At 40.9% G+C, this 22,484-nt stretch overlaps 1 protein-coding gene across 1 annotated transcript; it reads right to left on the bottom strand.

The window, feature by feature from the left end:
* Positions 1-5,615: 5,615 nt before the first annotated feature.
* On the bottom strand, positions 5,616-22,206 carry LOC150017740 (glycine N-acyltransferase-like). Its single transcript, XM_090267495.1, has 6 exons — positions 22,008-22,206; positions 16,245-16,340; positions 10,391-10,498; positions 8,403-8,529; positions 6,904-7,075; positions 5,616-6,691 (listed from the first exon to the last, which is right to left on the bottom strand). The coding sequence occupies exons 2-6, from the start codon at positions 16,323-16,325 to the stop codon at positions 6,289-6,291; spliced, it is 891 nt and encodes a 296-aa protein (XP_090123621.1). The 5' UTR covers positions 16,326-16,340; positions 22,008-22,206; the 3' UTR covers positions 5,616-6,288.
* Positions 22,207-22,484: the final 278 nt, after the last annotated feature.

Here is a 22,484-nt window from a genome sequence, read left to right as displayed (position 1 = left end):
TCTTACACTTTGATGATCTCCAACAATTAGTTTTATGTTAGACTAATGAGCACATTTTGAAAAATATAACACCTTGTGAAATTTAGTTGTTATGAGTGATTCCCCAATTCCACAAGTAATAAGCTGTGTAACCTGGGGAAATTGAGTTAGCCTGTCTGTACCTTGGTTTCTTCAAAGGTAGATGTGATAATATCACTAAGAATTTTTGTAAGAATTAAATGACTTAATGCATTAAAATGAGTAAATAATTGCTTAGAGGAGTTTCTAACATAGAGTAAGTACTGAACATTTTATTGTATTACTACTGCCATTCTTCCTCCTCTCTCTTCTCTTCCTTCCCTTCATTCCTCCTCCTCCTTCCTCCTTTGTCTTCTTCCTCTTCCTCCTTCCCTCAACTTGAGTTAAAATGCTTCCTATTTCATGATGCTAGAAAATGCAGACAACTTAATGAGCTCAGAAAAAACCCTCAATGAACAAAATGAGTACTTTATCAAAAACACTGAAAAATTTAAAATTCACCAAACAGAAGTTCTAGAGATGAAGGACTCAATGATAGAGTTCAAGAATAAATTAGCAAGCATAGGTAATAGGGTGGACCTGATAGAGGAAAGGATTAATGATACCAAATATAAAAATCTAGAAATTATGCAGAGGGAAGAGAAAGAGGCTTGAGCACTAAAAAAAAAAAAAAAAAAAAAAAAGAAAGAAAGAAAGAACTCTATGAATCATAAACTATCTGACTATCAGAAAGAGCAATGTAGGAATAAAAACATATGAAAACAAAAGAGAGAAGGGCACAGAGAGTCTGTTCAAACAAATAATTGATAAGAACTACTGGGCTAATGGAAAAAATTAGATCCTCAAATATAAGTGGAAATCAGAAAACCTAATTACCTGAATCCAAATGGCCTTCAAGGCATCAAAAATTAATGACAGAGAAAGACCCTTCGCCAGACACTGGGAGCTACAAAGTTCCTCTGGCCCAGAAGTTTTTGCTGACCCAGGAGGAAAGGCTGGAGGCGTGGCGAGGTTCCTGGGGGGTGGGGGGGGGGGCGTGCAGGTTTGTACTCCCTCCCACGTGCCCTGGGCTCTGGCAGAGGGAGGGGGAAGTGGACTACAGACGCTTGAGAAGAGCTTGGGGTGCTGATGTCAGGGAGAGAGAACTGGGGGAGCAGCAGACCCCACCACAGGGCAGACTCATCCGCAGCACTTACGGAGAAATCTTTTAAGCAGACCACTCCTCCTCAACTGGCAGGAGCTGGAGGAGCAATAGCCCCACCCAAGAAATCACTCAACCGTGTGCCAGGGTGCTTAAGCCTGACTGCAGATGACAGAGTTCCTAGAGTAAAAGGCAACAGAAAGAGACAGACACAGGCAGTAGAACACCGGTAATCTCAGACAGGCTACCTAGGTCCAGGCTGGGGCACAATCTGACGTCACCAGGGGCGGATCCAGAAGGAGAAGAAAGTGGTAAAACCAGATACTGCGGAGACAGACATGAATTCCACTGTGATCTCCTACGGGAGTTATTTGTCTCCTGCATATCCTTTCAACAGTCACTTCTTGTCCTTTCACGCTGTGCATTATAAGTTACTAGTCTTTATATTATAGTTGATTTCAAATCCCAAAATTTTCTCCTCCCTTTTCTCATTTAATTTACCATCTGATTTCCTCTTATTTTTATTTACATTCTATCTTCTCTCTGCTATGACTCGTTTCCAACCTGCGCTCATTATTTCTCAATCGCTCCAGCCTCTCCATACCATTTTTCTAGTCGTTAGTCACCTCACATTCTTTTTCCCATCATTAAGTACACTTATTCTCTCTCCACCTTGATTATCTGTGCCCATTGAGTGGGATACAGTGGTAGCTGTGACATTCCTGCAACTTTATTCATAGATCTTCACTATTCTGGTATTTCAAATCTCAAATTTTATCATCCCCCTCTCCTACTCCATTTATACCTTCCTCCAGCTCTTTCTTTCTTTCATTTTAAATTTGAAACTTTTCCTGTCTTAGCCTGGTTCTCATTCCTCACTCTTAGTATTTCTTCCCCTCTGTCATCTCAAAATCACTTACTTTCCTTTCCTCCAGACATCTCGGAGGCTTCTCTTTCTTTTTTACCTCTTACTCCAATCCCACCTCTATTAATCTTAGCTCTCAGGTTATTGACAGTGCTGTGGTGAAACCTTTTCTCTAATTTGGTGCCTATTTTTTCTTCTTATTCATCTTCCTTATTCTTTTGGTGTGTGTGTGTTTGTTTTCTCCATCCAGGAAGCACAGAGAATCCAAAAAAAAACTAGACCCAAGGAGGACCACCTCAAGACACATCATAATTAAAATGCCAAAGGTTCAAGATAAAGAGAGAATCTTAAAAGCAGAAAGAGCAAAGAAGAGTTACTTACAAAGGGGTGTCTATAAGGCTATCAGCATATTTCTCAAAAGAAACTTTGCTGGCAAGAAGGGACTGGCAAGAAGTATTCAATGTGATGAAAAGCAAGGACCTACCACCAGGATTACTCTTATCTGGCAAAGCTATCATTTAGAATGGAAGGGCAGGTGAAGTGCTTCCCAGACAAGGTAGAGCTAAAGGAGTTCTTCATCACCAAGCCATTATTATATGAAATGTCAAAGGGACTTACATAAGAAAAAGAAGATCAAAATTATGAACATTAAAATGAAAACAACCCACTGCTAAAAAACCCAGCTCTGTTTCTGCTCGGGGCTGTAGTCCACTAGGACTCAGTCCCCCTGCTTGAACATCCTTCAATAACAGCTTTGAACGGGTCCGCCTGACTTCTCCATTCCAGGTACAAATCTAACATTTTGGTGTCAAAACCCAGGACGTTTCCTCCAGCCTTCAGAGATTTGCATTAGGGAAGCAGTGGGCAGCGGAAGCGCGACTTGGGCTAACCCTCTAGCCCTGTCTCTGAGATTCCAAGGCCTGGAAGCCAGACCTAGAGAGACCCAGGGACACCCATTTGCCTGGCCCATCTCTAACAAGGAACTGGAGGTATGACACACCTTGACTCCAGGAGACCATAAGCAGTTCCCCCTTTGTGCCTCAGCAGGACTGCACGCAATCAGGAAGGTATCTGAGCCACTGTACGCCAGGGTGAGGTGACCACCACCTCGCAGGACACAAAAACCATCACCCAGGGCACAGATGAAAGGATGCTGAAGCTTTTATCTGATTAACTTTTTCCCTGAATTCCAAACCCCTTACCTTTTCTTCTCCTTATAGAAAGGGCCTGTTTATAATAGAACTTAAGATGGTCTGTTAGGGTACAAACTTGATCTTCTCAGATCACCCACCATCTAAATAAAGCACCTGTAAAGATTCAAAAAAAAAGAAAGAAAAAAGAAAGAAAACAAATTCACAACTATCAACAAGAAAGTGTAAAAAATAAAAACAAAACCCAATAAGAAAACCAGAATAGGAACAGAATCATAGGTCTGGGGATCATCTGGAGGGTTATCAGCTGGGAGGGGGAAAGGGAAGAAATGGGGAGATGGTGCAGGGACTAAGAAGCATAATTGGTTGGAACAAAACAGACAGGGGGAAGTTGAGAATAGTGTAGGAAAGGGTGAAACTAAAGAACTCATATGCACGACTCATGGACATAAACTAAGGCGGGGGGATTGCTAGAAGGATAGAGGGATACTGCTCAGAGGGGAGCAAAAAAAATTGGTACAACTGTAACAACATAATAAAATATACTAAAAAATATGTATATATATAAAACACTTCCTTTGATTATTAAAATCACATGAAAAGTGAAGGCAGTCTTTTAAGCCTTAAAAAATCTCTATGAACGTAACTGACAGTGTTTTCATTAATTTCCTGCTCACGTGCCCAGAGTAAGAGGCACGGGAGGCAGCCAGTTTCTTCAAATGACCCGCGAATGCCTGCAGGTGAGCGCGGAGGTTAGGATGGGCGCTCTCCTTCCGCACGGACGCATCACCTTGCAGGCTGTTTTGTAAAACCGAATACCATCCCCCTATATTGTGTTTTAAAAAACATATAACGTAAAACTTACCATTGTCACTGTTGAAGTACACAGTTCAGTGGCCTTAAGAATATTAACATCGTTGTGCTGCATCACCACCATCCAGCTCCAGAACTTCTTCGTCTTGTAAAATTGAAACCGTACCCATTAAACAACAGCTGCCCATTGCCCCTCCCTCCAGCGACTGCAGACTACCGTTCTCCTTGAACTCCTAATCTCAGATAAGTGGAATCATACAGTGTTGCCGTTTGGGGACTGGCTTATGTCACTGAGCATAATGTCGTCACGGTTCACCCAGGCTGTAGCGCGTGTCAGAATGTCCTTCCTCTCCTGAATGACTGTCTTGCCTTTTGTAGAACATACAATGGCATAAGTCCCTTCTTCCTTGAACTGAACGTAGTCATGGGGATGTAGAATACAGCCCAGGGAATATAGTCAATAACTTTAATAACTACGTGTGGAGCCAGGTGAGTACTAGTCTTACTGGGGAGAGCATGTTGTAAATTATATAAAGATCTAACTATTATGCAATACATCTGAAGCCCATATAAAATAATATTGAATGTCAACATAATTTAAAAATTTTTTAAATAAAATATTACCATAAATTGGAACACAAATTTACTTTATAACTACTAGAGTAAAACAATATACATAAGAGTGCACATTATGAATTTTCATCATTAGTTCTAGGGTATAAGATTTGTTCTATTATTATTCCAAAACCGGGTTTTCAAAGTATGGCTCCTGGACCAGCATCATCGGGGTCACCTGGAAACTTGTGAGAAATGTCAGTTCTTGGGCTCTACCCCAAATCTACTGAGTCAGAAAATCTAGAGGTGAGGCCCTCGTTCTGTATGAACAATCCCACGACGTGATTCTGATGCATCTGCGAGTGGGAGAACCTCTGCTCTTAAATGGATGGTTCTCAACCAGAGGTGATTTTGCCTCCATGGGATATATTACTAACAGCTGGACACTTTAGGAGTCGTAGCTGGAAGGGAGGGTGCTACTGGCACCCAGTGGGTAGAGGACAGGGATTAGGCGACACATCCTGTAAGTGCAGAGATTGTCCACTCTAAAATGTCAGTTGTACCAAAGCTGAGAAACTCTGCTCTAACCTGAGTTTCCCCTCTCTAGACTGGCCAAGAAATTAAACCTCGTTCAGTGGTTTTTCTGTGTGTGTTGGCTTCATGCCCAGTTCTATAGCCTAATTCCAGATGGAGAAGGACCAAAAGGGAACAGGTTCCTAATCTGAGTGGTCACCTCAGTCCAGTGCTCTCTTTGTAGCACAGAGCTGAGGTTTAGTGCTGTTTCTCTTGAAATGTTGGGGCAGGAAAATCTCCCCACTACCCTGTTCCAACCAGGAGAAATATCCCTCCAACCACCAACCAGACTCACCCGTGAGGCTATCGCCTGAACTATGTAGAAGCTGGGTCTCCTGAAACAATGTGTCCAGGTGAAATGAAACAGTAGGTACCCCTGCTGTACTGCCCTCCTCCTCAACTTGTATCCCTTCTCAATAAATATCTCCCTCCTTGGGTCTGGGTCCTCCCACTCTCCATAAACTCAGTCCAATCTTCCCATTGAATCACTTTACTTCAATTTGTACAATCAATTTTTTTTATTGTTATGTGGTTTTTGTGAATTTAGGAAGCTCTGGTTTTAGAAAAAAAACATTGAATCATTTTCCCTGGTGTAGAGGGAGGACAGGACAAGCTAATATGAGTAAAACTTTTTCTTAGTAGCACTCCCTGCTATATCATGTACATTATGTTTAACCTAATGCTTCATACATATTTGTGTATAATTGTTTCGTGTCCTGATAAAGCAGCAATCAGAATAGAGGATAATCTGTACAGACCTAATGAGCATGGTCCACTTGCTGATTATTAAGAGAAAAGCCGTAGAAAGAGAAAAAAATGAGTCATAATTCCCAGGAAATATTACCCCTCCCTGAAAAATTTGGCAAGGCTCTACTGACTCATCATTAGAAATTCCAAGGAAGCCATTTGGGCAACATGCAGCTGATGAAAGTGTCTTGGAGATCCCCGGAAGTGAGGGGAACCAAACAATGCGGAGTTCTTTGGGTTGCTCCACACTGAGAAATCTAAGGGAAGCCCATCAGTGAGAGACTCGAGTGCAGGGACCACAATGATGGACCATTCACACTGCTTCCCAGAGACCAATCCTTTATGATGATTACAGTTACCATTTATTCGTTCTCTGTCCTCATCTACCCACTGTTCCAGCCACGTGCCTGAGCCCCCCTGACACTTCACACAGGCACGCAGTGCCACTGATTCCAGGAGCAGGGCATCTGGATAGAATGCAGATTGTAAATCGTTTTTTGCATAATTTTGTTCTTCTTGTCCGTGTGAGAGTACAACGGGAAGCCAAGTTTGGTCAGAGCTTGGATCTGGGTATAGATGACATAGGAGACAAGGCCCTGGGACCGGTACTCAGGCACGGTGCCTGCCATCCGCGTCTCTCCTGTCTGGTCCATTAGGGTCCAGGACACAGGGGTCCCCTTGGGCCCCAGCACACTGAAGGTGTGGAAGTTCTGGATACAGCGCTCGATGAATCTCTGGCTTCTCTCATTGCCACCAAAATGCCAGAATTTATTCACCAGGGCAGCGTGGGTGACATCCAGGGATGAAAGTTTAAACATTTCTTGATTGCTGTGGAGGTTCCAAGAGAAAAGTAATGTTTATGAGTATTTATTATATTTCTTCATATTTCCATTGTCTAAGTTACATTTCTACAAATGATTATTCCGCCTGCTTTGAAGACTATTGACTGTAGGCAAGCCAGAGTGAAAGCAGGAAGAGAAGCTGGGAGGATACTTCAGGAATGAAAGTTGTGAGTGGTGCCGAGAATTTATCAGACTTACATGGACTTGGGTTTGCCATCGCCAGGTGGTAAGTTCTTTACATCCAACAGGGAAGGGATCAGTTTCTTCACAGTGTCAAGCCCCGCATAGAGAAAGCACTGTGTTTGTTCAGCTTTGAAGGATTTTGTGGCTGCAAGATTTTGTATCACCTCATTCAGGCTGGGCTGTGAACCTAGACGGGATTTTCAGAAGAGATGTCGTGATTCAGGACATTCTGTGAAGAAGCTCTCCAGTGGAGTAGAAAGTGTCTGCATTTACAGTCTGACAACCTTGATTCTGGCTCCGTGCTGGTGTTGTATGACTGGGGCCACATAGCGAGGATTTGTGCAATGAATATGCCCAGAAGTTTATTAAGCTATGGTCACACCAGTTGTGGCAATACCAAGACTGGAACAAAGATTTCTGGGCTACATGATCACGAAGTTTTGATCATCACAGGAGATGAGTTATAAAAACAAGAGTAGCCAACATCTGTTGGGCATTTACTATGTTCCCCATGTGCTAGATTGCTGCAGGAATGACCCACAATTTGCCCACCCCTCTTTGTTTCCACTCCCTGGACTTGTCCCCACCTGCATTGCATCTGACCTTGGTCATATGACTAGCTTTTGCCATGGGAAACAGTAAATTTAATGCAGGGAGAGGCTGACGAGTGCTTGCACATTGGGGTTGTCCATCCTTTGTGTTCCTGATTACCTTGAGACCAACACCATATGAACAGACTTGGGCTAGCCTGCTGAGGACTTGTGCTCCTATCATGCTGTCACCAATAGCCAGAAACCTCATTCACACATGTGAGTGAGGCCATGCTAGAGCAACCAGCCCGTAGTCCAGCTGTTAACAGAGTGCAGCTGCTTGAGAAAACCTAAATGAAACCAATAGAACTGCCTTGCAAAGCCCACCCCAAATGTTGATTCACAGATTTACAAGGTTTGCTTTGCAGTGGAAGTTAATTGACACATTCAGATATTGTGCTAAGCAATTCCCATTCAAGATATTATTCAATCTTTTCAACACTCCTTGTGTTTTAGGTACTATTATTATCTTCATTTGTATTAATGATCTCAGCAAGGATAAATCATGTGGCTAGGTTTACATAGCAAGTAACAGACAAATGCCATCATAGGAAGTCTGATTCTGTAGGGCAAGCTCATAACCATGACAGTTTTCCTTCATGATCTGGGAGGAGCTTCACCGCACAAGTTGTCATTCTTATCCCAGGTGGCAGGGAAGGCACCTGGGGAAGTTATGCTCTGGCACCCGATGTCTGCAAAATATACCATAAATTCTTGGCTCGAGGCGTTATATTATGTTTTCCTACATGAAGCCCACTGTTTGCAGGCTTTGAGGATGTGTTTTCCCCTTTAGAAGTAGTGTCGAGCTGAATCAAAACTGACAGCAGCTAGGGTCTGGAGTGTGGAGAAAGGAGATACAAATTATAGGGGAAACTGTTCAAGACCGAGAAGTGAGTCAGCACACTTCCCATTCGCCTTTCTTACTTTGGATCTGCAAATGCTGTTTCCAGTTGATGACTTCCGGTGAGCCAAGCAATTCCTCACAGTTCTTGGGGTCCTTGGAGTAGATCTGGTAAGTATTGGTATAGTGATCGAAGTCATCTACCATCTCCTGTTGTTGGAGAAAAAGAAATAAAGAAAATTCCATGTAGTTCATCATTGCAAATTTTTTTAAAAATTTCATTACACCATGATATTTTTAAGTACTAAAATTTTAGGGTTCTTTTTTGTGCCTTACAATTATTTCTGACTCATTTCAATCATAAGATAAAGATGAGAAACTGAATTATTCAATCTATGATGTAATGTGGCAGAACGATACTATTTTCTACACATGTATTGCATTAAAATTGTAAATCAAACAAAGACACACCTATTTAGAAAGCATTCTTCTGTATTTCTATCATCTTCAACAGGAAGAAGGGACATGCAATGGACAAAGAAAAGCTTCTGTTGCAAGAATAAATTTTACTACAGTTCAAATAATTGCAGTGCACAAAAAAATATAAACATGACAGTATTTAATTTGGCTACAGAACTCTGGATTAAGATCTCCATTTATACTTAATGAAGCTAAAGAAGTTGAAAACTGGTTAGACAGGTTTTCTTAAAGCAATACTGTAGTTAAATTGTAGTTTCAGAAGAACAAAAAAAAAAACCCACTTATTTAGAAAGATCCCCTTAAATTATTAAATAACAGTTGAGATTATTAAAAGGAAGGAGGCCCAGAAAAATATTACCATGACTGTCAGAACACGGAGGCAGCTAGAACACCCACTTGGACTTCTGACATAGGCAAATCAACCGTATGCCAATCAACCTGGTCCTAGCCAGTTCCCAGAGGAAATGTTAATAGGCCTAGCCCAATATGCTAACTAACCTGGTGGGGGAAAAGCAAAAGGATGTAAATAACCTATTGAATAGTAAAAAAGCAAACTCACCCTCATGAATGTATGTGTTTGGCAAATATAAAAAGAGCGTTTGCAGAAGTCCAGGCAGCAATTCCTATGGGCCACTGAGGTGGACCGGAAGTCTCTGCTCCCCCATTCCCTTGCTCCTACGGGCCCTTGAGTTGGTCAGGGAGTGTCCTCTTCTGTCCACCCCTTTCCCTCAATAAGCCAGTTGCCTGATCCCCCAGTGGTCTCCGGGTGATTTCTCAGAGCCAGGCTATCTGACAATGACTAGTGCAGAATTAGAAAGCCTTCTTAAAATATAGCTAGAAAATGTAACAACACACACACAGGTCATCAATGATACCACTAACACATTTAAAGTCCCATTAGGATAAAAGATAAGAAAATTTGTTTATTATACACTTTTATTTTACTTCTATATTTATTATTAATATAAATTACTTATGTATTGTTTAATTTAGTGGTTTTAAAACAAGTTTTATTTGTCTGAAAGGTATACTAGTTGCATTTTTATAAATGTATCATTTCACTGGATGTTTTAAAGTGAGTTTAGAATTTTGGGCTTTAAAATTGAGTTGCACCAATTTCTGAATGTTCCCCAAAATGTATGTGGAAATTCTGGTGTCATGAATTTGCCTTTTAGGATCGCCCCCGCTTACTGCCCTGTTTCCCACCTTCCTGTCTTGGCCCTTGCTGTGCCCTCTTTTCCTTGTCAGCCTAACTAACAGATAATTACCTACAGACGCAGTTCCGGTGAAATGCCCACTGAGATGTGCCTCTGACCTCACCCTGTGACCGCCGTCAGCAGGCGCCGTGGTTTAACCCGCGTTTGTCTGCGCTACTTCTGCATGTCGTGCATCTCCTGTTCTTACACACTTTGTACTCAGTTGTAATATACTTGCTCTTCTACCTCTTCCTCCAGGCTGTGAGCTCCTTGAGCACAAGGACTCGTTCACCATCACTGACATACATTTCTGTGTCCCCGGCTCTACATTGCCAGCCGCATGGCAGGCACAGACAGCAAACAGAAGTGCACGCGTCCTACATCTGCCACCTTACCTGCTCCTGAGGGCGGACAACCACTGTATTAAAGTCAGGCCACTGGTCCACCAGGGCCTTTAGCTTGAATGGGTTTCCCTGGTTCATGTGGTAGACCGTCCCGTAAACCTGCAGGGTCCCGAGAAATTGAGAGGGTCGGCTTATTAGGAAGAGCTGGCAAAGGGCCCTGTTTGATCAGGACAAAGAGCATTTCTATGAAATCATAAGATTTTATGGTGGATTAAGGCCAAATTAGGAATCTAGTCAATCTCCCTATATTCAATACCACTTTATTTATTTTTTACCTCAAATTGAAAAGTTTTTCCATCTTCTCCAATATGAATCATACATACATATAATAGAATATTAAGACAAATAAAATTAATGATTTAAGACTACTACTATTTTAGGAGTTCATCTTACCTGTTTGCAGGCTTTCTCTTATTAATACAGCTAGAGACATACAATTTTACAATAATAAAATAATCTGATGCATCATGTTTCCCCCTCACTGAATATATGGTGGACATATTTATAGGTTCATAAACACAAAAATTTTCAATTATTTTTAAATGGCTGCATAGAATTTCATGACATGAAAATATCACACTTTTATTTATTCACTTGCCTGTTGATGGTCATTTCAGCTGTTTCCAGCTTTTCACTTTAACAACTAATTCTGCATAGAACGTGCTTCCACAGAAGTCTCTACATGGACACCTGATATTTTCTTAGACTATACAGAATGGTAATTTCTTGTTTGAAGAATATGCTTACAACTCTTTAACATATATGTCCATATTACTCTCTGAAAACGTTAAATGAACAAGCAGAAGATGCAGAAAAATGCTCAAGAGAATGGGCTGTGGGGTCCCATAGGCTGGGACCAACCTTGAATCTCTACACTCACCGTATTGTGCAAGCTATTGAGAGAGAGACAGCATCGTGAGGAGAGAATGAGAGAGGCTGAGCAGGTGAACATTAATTCTGTTGAGGTTTGGAAGGTTGGGGGGATGCAGCAACGGGTACCAACATGGGCCTCATGCTGACTGTGAACACCAAGCCTCCACAGATGCTAACACGGAAACATGCCAATGACCAAGACCTAAAAGATGATACGTATACACTTCAATGGTTTTCACCATGGAAAGATGATGTCTAAGGACTATACCAGTGTCCTTCCCCACTGCCACCCTCCTCCCCATATGAGCTATTGATGTTGGACCAGAGAGAAATAGAAGGGGAATAAGTCTCTCTAAATTGACTGCTTTCTCTGAATTTATTTTGTTCTCAGCCATGAGTGGAGGCTTGATATAGAAATTCAGTGTAGTTTAGCTACTGTTCCTTATTCCCATGGCCTAGTTCATTAAGAACTCTTTTTTTTCCCTGCTGAACTCAGAACACAGTTAAGTCAGGCATCTACTCTAAGCTGACTCAAGTGGAGATGACAGATGTGATAAACGGTATTTAATACTGAACACTTAGAAAAATGGATGAACTTTTCCTCACTGAGACACAACTAAGTATTGAGTTCTAAGTTAAACGTCCACTGAAAGTGTCTGGCATACAAATATCCTAGATTCAGTTAGGGGAAAAGTATGTCTTTAATATGCAACCAAAGAAGAGGAACACCATTCCTTCATGAAAGTTAGGAAGTCAAGAGGGCCACCGTATCTAATCCCAGATGATCCAAGAAAGGACACCTGGAAGCACCTAGAGTTTTCTCAAAATGTATGGCATTCACATAACACAAGGAATAAAAAGAAACTGAAATCACAGTATTCTACACTATAAAGCATGAAAGAAAGTCATTTAAGCCTGAAGAATTTTTAAAAATAGCTACTCACCATAAAAAAATGTCTTTGGCAAATGTCCACAGATAACTGATGTAACATTTAGAAACATTGACTGTCTCTCTCAGAGGTTGTCTTAGTATTAAGGATTATCCATTAAAAGCAGTTAAATATTAGGTAATAGAAATTAAAGTTAGGGTGATCTATCAAAGTGGTGAATTTAGTTTTAGATCAGCTGATTTGAAGCCATTTATTTTTGGTAGTAACTATAGAACAGATAAGTGATTCCATCAGTCTATTTCTAATAAATTAAAATAAAGCCAATGGATCTGCAAATAAAATAATGTAAATATATTCTTTATAGTGAAAAAAGAGAACACTGAATCTATTAGGAAGGAAGGAATGTGAGTGCATTTATCCTACCTAAAATGAATAAATCTTCTAGGAGTGTCTTATAAAACACTACCAAACTAGTTTGTATTTCTATGAAAAAAATTTTTCAGGGAAAAGGGTTGTCCTCTAAATATACATACAGAATTTCACTTAGCTTCCACTGGAGTGGACCCTATCCCTTTGGTTGTTAAAGAAAAGCACAAGCCAGGACCCAAGTCTATCATTAGAGTTCCATTTCTGTAGTTGTGGATGTAGGTATTTATGCATATGCTTTTATTTGATCCTGAGATTTCTGATCAATTGCACTAGGTTAAGGGAGATATTGGGAGTCAGCCACAACATAGTCTGATATGCAATAAGTTCAGAGCAACTGGAAAATTTAACTCAAAATTGGAATTCTGAAGAAGACTCATGATGATTTTAAACTTCTTACCTGGCAAAGTAATCTTTTAATAAGAACAAATTAAACCTTAATATGTAGTTTCAAGTTTGGATGGGAATTCTGGACAAATTTTCAGTGTTACGATCAAACATTCCTTGGAAAGGGAGGAGGGAAATACTCTCTGAATCACAGAGCACAGAACAAAAGGCCGTGGTAGGGCTCAGGCACACCTATGATCATACCAAGCACTGCAACTCACACTTTGTGTGATGTCGGGAAAGTCACTTAACCGAGCCTCCATCTTCTCATCAGTGACATGAACATAAACAAATATCTTATAGGGAGGTAATGATATCAAGTGACAGAAAACATGGAATAGTGCCTGGCACAACATTGGTGCTCAATAAATATTAGTCATTTTTCCTCTTTTTTCACAGAAACTTTCTATTCTTACTGCCCTCAAAATTTTCAGCTGTCACTTTTTTTTTGAAATCACTAATGTTCTTTTTTATTGGCTTTATTGGGGTGACATTGATTCACAAAATCATACAGGTTTCAAGGGTACAGCTCAACAAAAGATCATCTGCATACTGCATCATACATCCATCACCCCAAGTGAAGTCTCTTTCTGTCCCAATTTTCCCCTTCACTTTATCCACCTTCACTGACCTCACCCCCTTTCCTCCTGGCTATCACTGTATCACTATATATATTTGGTTAATTCTTTCACCTTCCTCATCCAGGCCCCCAACCCTTCTCTCCTCTGACAGGTGTCAATCTGTTTCATGTATCTATGTCTTTGGTCCTTTTTTGTTCATCAGTTTATTTTGTTCATTAGATTCCACATATAGGTGAGATCATGTGGTATTTTCTTTCCCTGACCAGCTTATTTCACTTTGCATAATAATCTCCAGGTCCATCTATACTGTCATAAAAGGTAAGATACCCTTTTTAATAGCAAAATAGTATTTCATTGTGTAAAGGTACCAGGACCCCTGGCTGGTTTGGCTCAGTGGATTGAGCGTTGGCCTGCGAGCTAAGTGTCACTGGTTCAATCTTCCAGTCAGGGCACATCAGAGAAGGAAAACTCTGACTCCAAAAAACCTCCGCTGCCTTGCGGCATACCTCTTCAGGGGAAAGGCTAAGGGAGTAAACCCCGACAGAAAATCCGGAGCCGGAGTCCTTAAGGCGGTTTGACGTTGTAGTCAACACCGGCAACTCCTGCGGCGCACCTGAAGCCAAGCTGTATTGACTCCGTCTTTCCCTTGGACCCTTCAGCTGCGAAGAGAGGGGGGGTCTGCTGCATGGGCAACAGCAGACCCTCCATATCACCCTGCCCAGGCTCTGTAGCTTCAGCTTCACTGGAGAGGACACTCCAGCGTCATCACAAGTTGTCGATTCAACACGGGAGGAGACAGATACTGTGTCACTCCCGAGTCGGACTGCACAGCCATTCTCAGCCGTGCAGATAGACTCTTAAGAAGCTACACCATCGTCTCTCGAGACGGACGGCTGCCGAGACGAGAAAGGTACCAGGGTTCTTTTATTCACTCATCTACAGGTGGGCACTAGGGCTGTTTCCAGATCTTGGTTATTGTAAATAATGCTGCAATAAACAAAGTGTGCATATATGGTTTACAATAAGTGTTTCAGGCTTCTTTGGATATATTCCCAGAAGTGGGACCACTGGGTCATGAGAGAGTTCTATTTTTAATTTTCTGAGGAAACTCCTGCTTTCCACAGTGGCTACACCAGTCCGCATCCCCACCAACAGCACACTAGGAGTCCCTTTTCTACACATCCTCTCCAGCACTAGTTGTCTGATGATTTAGTAATGATAGCCATTCTGACAAGAGTGAGGTGATAGCTCATTGTGAGTTTAATCTGCATCTTTTGATGATTAGTGACATTGAACATTTTTTCACATGTATATGGGCCATCTGTATGTCATCTTTGGAGAAGTGTCTATTCAGGTCCTTTACTTATTATTTTTTAATTGGGGTGCTTGTCTTCTTGGTGTTGAGTAGTGTAAGCTCTTAATATATTTTGAAAATTAACCTTGATCAAATGTATTACTGGCAAATATATTCTCCCATCCAATGGGTTCCCTTTCCATTTTGTTGATGGATGCTTTTGCAATGAACCTATATCCAACATCATATTTAATGGGCAAAAACTAAAAATATTTCCCTTAAAATCAGGAACAAAACGGGGATGTCCACTTTCACCACTGTTGTTCAGCATAATTCTGGAAATCCTAGCCACAGCAATCTTACAAAAAGAAGAACAAATGGCATCCAAATTGGAAAGAAGGAAGTAAAACTGTCATTATTCCCAGTTGACATGATATTGCATATAGAAAACCCTAAAGACTCCACCAAAACCTACTATATCTAATAAGTAAATTCAGCAAAGTAGCAGGACACAAAATTAATATTCAGAAACTGGTGGTATTTTATACACCAATAATGACTAACCAGAAGGAGAAATTAAGAAAACAATTCCATTTCCTATTGCAACAAAAATTAAGGTACCTATTAATAAATTTACCCAAGGAGGTAAAATACATGTACTCAGTGAAAGACCTGTACTCAGAAAATTCTAAGATACTGAAGAAAGAAAATGAGGAAGATACAGATAAGTGGAAGACTATATACTATCTTCATGAAGAGGAAAAACTAACATAATTAAATGTCCATACTACCCAAAGCAATCTATCAAATCATCACAATTCTTATTAAAATACCAATGTCATATCTCACTGATCTAGAATAAATATATCAAAAATTTACATGGAACCATAAAAGATTTGAACAGCCTCAGCAATCTTGAGAAAGAAAAACATAAATGGAAGAATCATACTACCTGGTATCCAAGTATACTACAAGGTCATAGTAATCAACATAGCATGGTATTGGCACAAGAACATGAATATAGTTTAATGAAACAGAATAAAGAACAGAAATAAACTTATATTTTAATATTTCACAGAGGAGGCAAGAACATATAATGGGGATAAGACAGTCTCTTCAATAAATGGTGTTGGGAGAATTGGACACATACATGAAAAAATGACACTAGACCACCAACTTACACAATACACAAGAATGAACTCAAAATGGATTAATGACTCAAGTGTTAAGTTGTGAAGCCATAAGAGTCCTAGAAGAAAATATAGGCAGCAAAATTTCATACATTTCTCATAGCAATGTTTTTGCAAATATATCTCTTCAGGCAAGAGAAATGAAGGAAAAAGAAACAAAGGGCACTATATAACACTAAAAACCTTTTGCGCATCAATTGCCACCTTAAAGGATTCAGGGAGGCTCTTTCTCAAGGATCTCTGCAGCGTCTGAAGCATCTGGGCACCTTGCAATGGGAACATCATGGAAGACACCTTAGCCTAGAGAGATTAAAAAACAAAACAAAACAAAAACAGGAATGAGAAAACTAGAGGAGATTCTGAAACAAGTAATAGCAAGTTCTATGCTAATGGCCAGGTCCCTGTTCAGTGTCCATTTATTGGTATCATCTTCATGAAAATCCTCATCAACTCCAAGGAAGGAAAAGAATGGCAGAAAGCACAGAGGGCACTTTCCGAATACTTTGAATTCACTTTTTTAAACTTTGATGGCCTCCAGCCCTTAGTTTTATGTTAGACTAACAAGCACACTTGGAAATACACAACATCTTTTGAAATTTAGTTGTTATGAGTGATCCCCCAATTCCACAAGTAATAAGCTGTGTAACCTGGGGAAATTGAGTTAGCCTGTCTGTACCTTGGTTTCTTCAAAGGTAGATGCGATAATATCACTAACAGAATTTTTGTAAGAATTAAATGAGTTAATACATTAAAATGAGTAAATAATTGCTTAGAGGAGTTTCTAACGTATAGTAAGTACTGAACATGTTATTGTATTACTACTGCCATTCTTCCTCCTCTCTCTTCTCTTCCTTCCCTTCATTCCTCCTCCTCCTTCCTCCTTTGTCTTCTTCCTCTTCCTCCTTCCCCCCACTTGAGTTAAAATGCTTCCTATTTCATAATATTAGAACATGCAAATAGACAATTTAATGAGCTCAGAAAAAAATCAATGAACCAAATGAATACTTTACCTAAAAGATTGAAATATTAAAAAATAATCAAACAGAAACTCTGGATATGAAGAATACAATAACAGAGCTCAAGAATTAACTAGCAAGCATAGGAAATAGAGCAGACCTGGTGGAGGAAAGGATTAGTGATATTGAAGATAAAAATCTAGTAATGATGCAGAGGGAAGAAAAAGAGACTTGAGCATTAAAAAAAATGAAAGAACTCTATGAAAACTATCTGACTCTATCAGAAAGAGCAATATAAGAATAATAACTTATAAGAACGAGAGAGAGGGAGAAGGACACAGAGAGTCTATTCAAACAAAAAATTTATAAGAACTTCTGAGCTAATGGAAATAATTAGATCCTCAAATATATGTGGAAATCAGAAAACCTAATTACCTGAATCCAAATGGCCTTCAAGGTCATCGTCATCGGCAGCCGTCCGTCTCGAGAGACGATGGTGTAGCTTCTTAAGAGTCTTATCTGCACCGCCGAGAATGGCTGTGCAGTCCGACTCGGGAGTGACATGGTATCTGTCTCCTTCCTGTTGAATCGACATCTTGCGATGACGCTGGAGTGTCCTCTCCAGTGAAGCTGAAGCTACAGAGCCTGGGCAGGGTGATATGGAGGGTCTGCTGTTGCCCATGCAGCAGACCCCCCCCCTCTCTTCGCAGCTGAAGGGTCCAAGGGAAAGACGGAGTCAATACAGCTTGGCTTCAGGTGCGCCGCAGGAGTTGCCGGTGTTGACTACAACGTCAAACCGCCTTAGGGACTCCGGCTCCGGATTTTCTGTCGGGGTTTACTCCCTTAGCCTTTCCCCTGAAGAGGTATGCCGCAAGGCAGCGGAGGTTTTTTGGAATCAGAGTTTTCCTTCTCTGAAAGAGTAATAGCAGTGAAATGGTTACGAAGAAGCTAGAAACTTCCTCCTGAGGCTCTCCCTGGGATCCCCTGAGCTTCTGCGATACGTGGAGTGCTATCTAGTCACTGTCAAGGATTCAAGGAAACACATGCTTGAGCTCTTTCAGGGAGTTTTTAGAAACTAGGAATAGCTTTGAGGTGATAAAGATGCTTTATTTCATCTTATCCTTAAAACATCACTATGAGATAGGTATTTTAGCGTGCTTTACAAAGGGGGGGGGCGGGACAAGCAGTTCAGAAAGCCAAGGTAACGTGCAAAAATCACTCAGCTAGCTTGTTTACAGAACCAGGTTTCAACTTCACGTTTCTAAAACTTCAATATCTGGTCTTCCCACTACCTGACTTTTTTCCAGATAAAAATAACAAGTTGAGGCATGCAGACAAACTTTATGACATAGCTGTTCTCAGTTATGGAAAAAAGGATGTTATGGTCAATACCCAGAAGCTACTTAGAGATAAGAATAGATTAACTGCAGGATTAACTGTATTCCTGTGTATTCGAGTTAGGAGGTGTGAAACCCAAGGAGGTAATGTTAATTGCCAAACTGGTAAGTAGTCATTTTATATCGTAGTTTCCCCCTAAGTGTTAGGCAGACTGAAAAGATAACTAGCCTTAAAATTTGTGGTTGACATGCTTTATCAATCGTTAAGAAAAATTAGGACATTACAGAGCATTTCTGTAACTTTTTCAGTTTTCCCACAAGTGTTCACTAGTTACATTGTTTGCATAGCACACATGTTTATAAAATAAATGAAAAGATGGTGTGCTGGATGTAGCATAACTCTGAACTAGCACACATTACGGACATTGTCTCCCTTTCCTATCTAAAGATTCATATAAAAACGACTCAGTTGAAAACCACAAGGATAGATTAAGAAAGTAACCAGTTTAGATGTTTTTATTGAGGGAAAGAAAACATTCAAAATTAGCTAGGTTGTAGAAAACATGAAATCTATGTAACTAATTGTACCTTCAAGGTACTTCGCATTAAAACTGTCAAAAATTAATGACAAAGAAAGAATTCTCAAGGCAGCCAAGAAAAGAAGAAAATAACCTAGAGATTTTCAGTAAAGTGGCAGCATAGGTAAACACAGCCTGCCTCCTCACACAACCACATCAAAATTATAACTAAATTATAGAAAAACCATCAGTGAGACCCATCAGAAATCGAATTGAATGGAATTCCAACAACTATTGATTAAAGAAACCACATCCATCCAGACTGGCAGAAGATGAGGAGAAGCAGAATGGGCTGGTACTACACCCACATATGATGGATAAAAACTTGGGAGGGATATCTCTGGAATGAGGAGTCCCAGCCTTACACCAGGCCCCCAGCCCAGGGTTCCAGTGCCAGGAAGATAAGTCCCCATAACTTCTGGCTGCAAAAAAACCAGCAGGGATTGAGTCAGTGGAAGAAACTTCTGTATTCCCAAGCAGTTAAAGAGCCCACACATAGACTTACTCAGACTCACTCCCTCTGAGATCCAGCACCAGAGTAGCAACTTGAAAGGCATGAGTGACACACAGGTAGGAAGTGTGGTATCTGGCATCAAGGTGAGATGTGGGGGACAGACTTCTTCCAGACAGAAAAGCGGGCAGATGACATTGTCCCTTTTCTGAACCTTCTCCCTACAGAACCACAGAGCCTGCGGGCAGGTGCCATATCAGAGAATGCATCAACCTGGCTAACACTGTTTGCCGCACCCTGGAGACTCCCTGACACTCTGCCCCACCCTACTTCTGGGACCACCAAACTGTTAACAGTGGCTTTTCCATATGAGTGGCTGGTCTTGGCTCATGTTTTATAACTTCCTAAGTCCCCTCAAATAAGCAATAGTTGGCCTCAGTGAGCCTCAGATTCCATCCCTTTTGCAAAATGGCCCAAGGCCCAGCATTAGCAGCAACCAGTCTAGGTTCACAGCTTGGCTTTGCCTGGGAACATCCAAGCCCAGCACAAGTAGCAGCCACCTCAGATTGCTTAACAGATAATACAGGGTGGCCCTGGGTGGAACGCAGGTGGGGGCTGCACTTGGCCTGCCCCATCTGAGAAACTCCAGAACCTACACATCCAATAAATAGTTACAGACCACATTGGAATACCGCCACCCTGCCCTTGCACAGCTTATCCTCTACAGAGGGCCAAGGTTGGTGGTCAGTGGCCTCAGCCAGTCCTTGCAGCTGACTGGCCTGGGTAAATCCCTCCCATTGACCTGCCAACAGCAATCAAGGCTCAACTACAAGAGGAGGGTGTACTCAGCCCACACAAAGGGCACACCTTGAGTACCCATCTTGGGTGATAGTGGAGACTATACCACTGAACCCTACAGGACACCTACTACATTATGCCATGCTACCAAGACAGGGAGTCATAGCAGTTCAACTTAAAATGTAGAAACAAACACAGGGAGGCTGCCAAAATGAGGAGACAAAGAAACACGGCCCAAATGAAAGAACTGGGAAGAAAAAAAAAAAACAGAAAAAGGACTATACGAAATGGAGAAAAGCAATCTGTCAGATGTGGTGTTCAAAACACTGGTTATAAGGATGCTCAGGGAACTTAGTGAGGACCTCAGCAGTATAAAAAAAGATCTAGTAAGAAGTTAAGGGTACACTAATTGAAATGAAGAAAAATTTACAGGGAAACAACAGTAGAGTGGATGAAGCCAAGGATAAAATCAATGACTTGGAACATAAAGAAGATAAAGACAACCAACCAGAACAAAAAGAAGGAGAAAGAATTTTAAAAATGAGAATAGTATAAGCAGCCTCTGTGACCACTATAAGAGGTCCAACTTTTGAATCATAGGGGTGCCAGAAGGAGAAGAAAAAGAGCAAGAAATTGTAAATCTATTTGAAAATATAATGAAAGAAAACTTCCCTAATTTGGTGAAATAAAGAGACATGCAAGTATAGGAAGCACAGAGAGTCCCAAACAAGATGGATGCAAAGAGGCCCACTCTAAGACACATTGTAACTAAAATGCCAAAGTTAAAGATAAAGAAAGAATCCTAAAAGCAGCAAGAGAAAAACAGTTAGTTACCTACTGGTAACTAAACCTACTGTCAGCCGATTTTTCAAAAGAAACCTTGCAGGCAATTTTGCTCCTACTCAGCAAAGCTATCATTTAGAATCAAAGGGCGAAAAGAGCTTCCCAGACAAGAAAAAACTAAAGGAGTTCATCATGACCAAGCTGTTATTATATGAAATGTCAAAGGGACTTACTTAAGAAAAAGAAGATCAAAACTATGAACATTAAAATGACGACAAACTCACAACTATCAACAACTGAATCTAAAAAATAAAAACAAAATCCAACTAAGCAAACCAGAATAGAAACAGAATCATAGGTATGGGGATCACTTGCAGGGTTATCAGCTGGGAGGGTGGAGGGGGAGAAATGGGGATGTGGTGCAGGATTAAGAAGCATAATTGGTTGGTACTAAACAGACAGGGGGAAGTTAAGAATAATATAGGAAAGGGTGAAGCCAAAGAACATATGCATGACCCATGGACATGAACTTAGGGGCGTGGGATTGCTGGAGGGAAGGGGGATACTGGGCAGAGGAAAGCAAAGGGAAGAAAAAATTGGGACTACTGTAACAACATAATCAATAAAATATACTTTTTAAAAAAAGGGTCTATTGATATATTTTCCTTTATGATTAATTTATGATATAAGTAAAAGCCATTGAAAAACAAGCCAAAAAAAACCCCATACCATAACCAGAAGGATTAAATAGTCATGTTTGCAGTGTCCCACACAGTAAGTGCTCCATTCATCCACCTGTTTCCAGAAAGTGCCCAAATCTCTCCTCCTTCACTTATCAGTTCAGATCAGAACCCTGCAAGAAATTTTTTGTAGTACATAACAAGTTGCCCTTTACAGAGAAGGTGCCAGATTTATGATGAAGTTGAAGTTATTCCTTTTCCTCAGGTATATGGTGATACTGAACATAAACAATATGAACATTTTGATCAATGTCACTTAAGTGCAGAGGATGCCACAAAGTAATTATTACCTTTTGGGGACTTAAGGTGGGTATGAGTCCTTACCTGGGGAACTGTCTCCACATCGGTCTTCACAGGTGTCCCCAGGAACAAAGGAGAAAGGCAGACTTTTCAAGGCTGAAATTCCCTTCTAACGCAGGTAGTTCGACGGGGTCTTAGAGTGCGTTGAGTGTGTCTCCTCCAGAAACTGCTGACCTGAGGCTTGTGAAGTGGACCTTGCACAGAGCAAACACATCTAGTGTCAGCTCTTATAAAATGCACTGATTTGTCTCTGTGTTTCATGAACTTGGCTGTGCAAGGTTCAGAGGCTGACAGTGGGTCATCTAAGCCCCACCCCCCCCAAATGCCAGGCTGCTCTTTGCCCCCACAGGCTCTGTAGTGTGTGTGAAACCAATGGCTGGGATACTGGAAGGAGAGCCAGATTATGTGTACAGTACCTTCTCCCTTCCCTTCCCATTCTCAAGAACCTGCAGTAACAGCAAGGTGGTAGGAAAGATATGGATGAGACCTGATTTGCAGAAC

The sequence above is a fragment of the Furipterus horrens genome, unplaced genomic scaffold (genome assembly GCF_987537825.1).
Source record: "Furipterus horrens unplaced genomic scaffold, mFurHor1.1.pri manual_scaffold_2, whole genome shotgun sequence".
Taxonomy (NCBI): domain Eukaryota; kingdom Metazoa; phylum Chordata; class Mammalia; order Chiroptera; family Furipteridae; genus Furipterus; species Furipterus horrens.
Note: the sequence above shows the minus strand (reverse complement) of the source record. Positions and strands in the feature narration are given on the sequence as shown.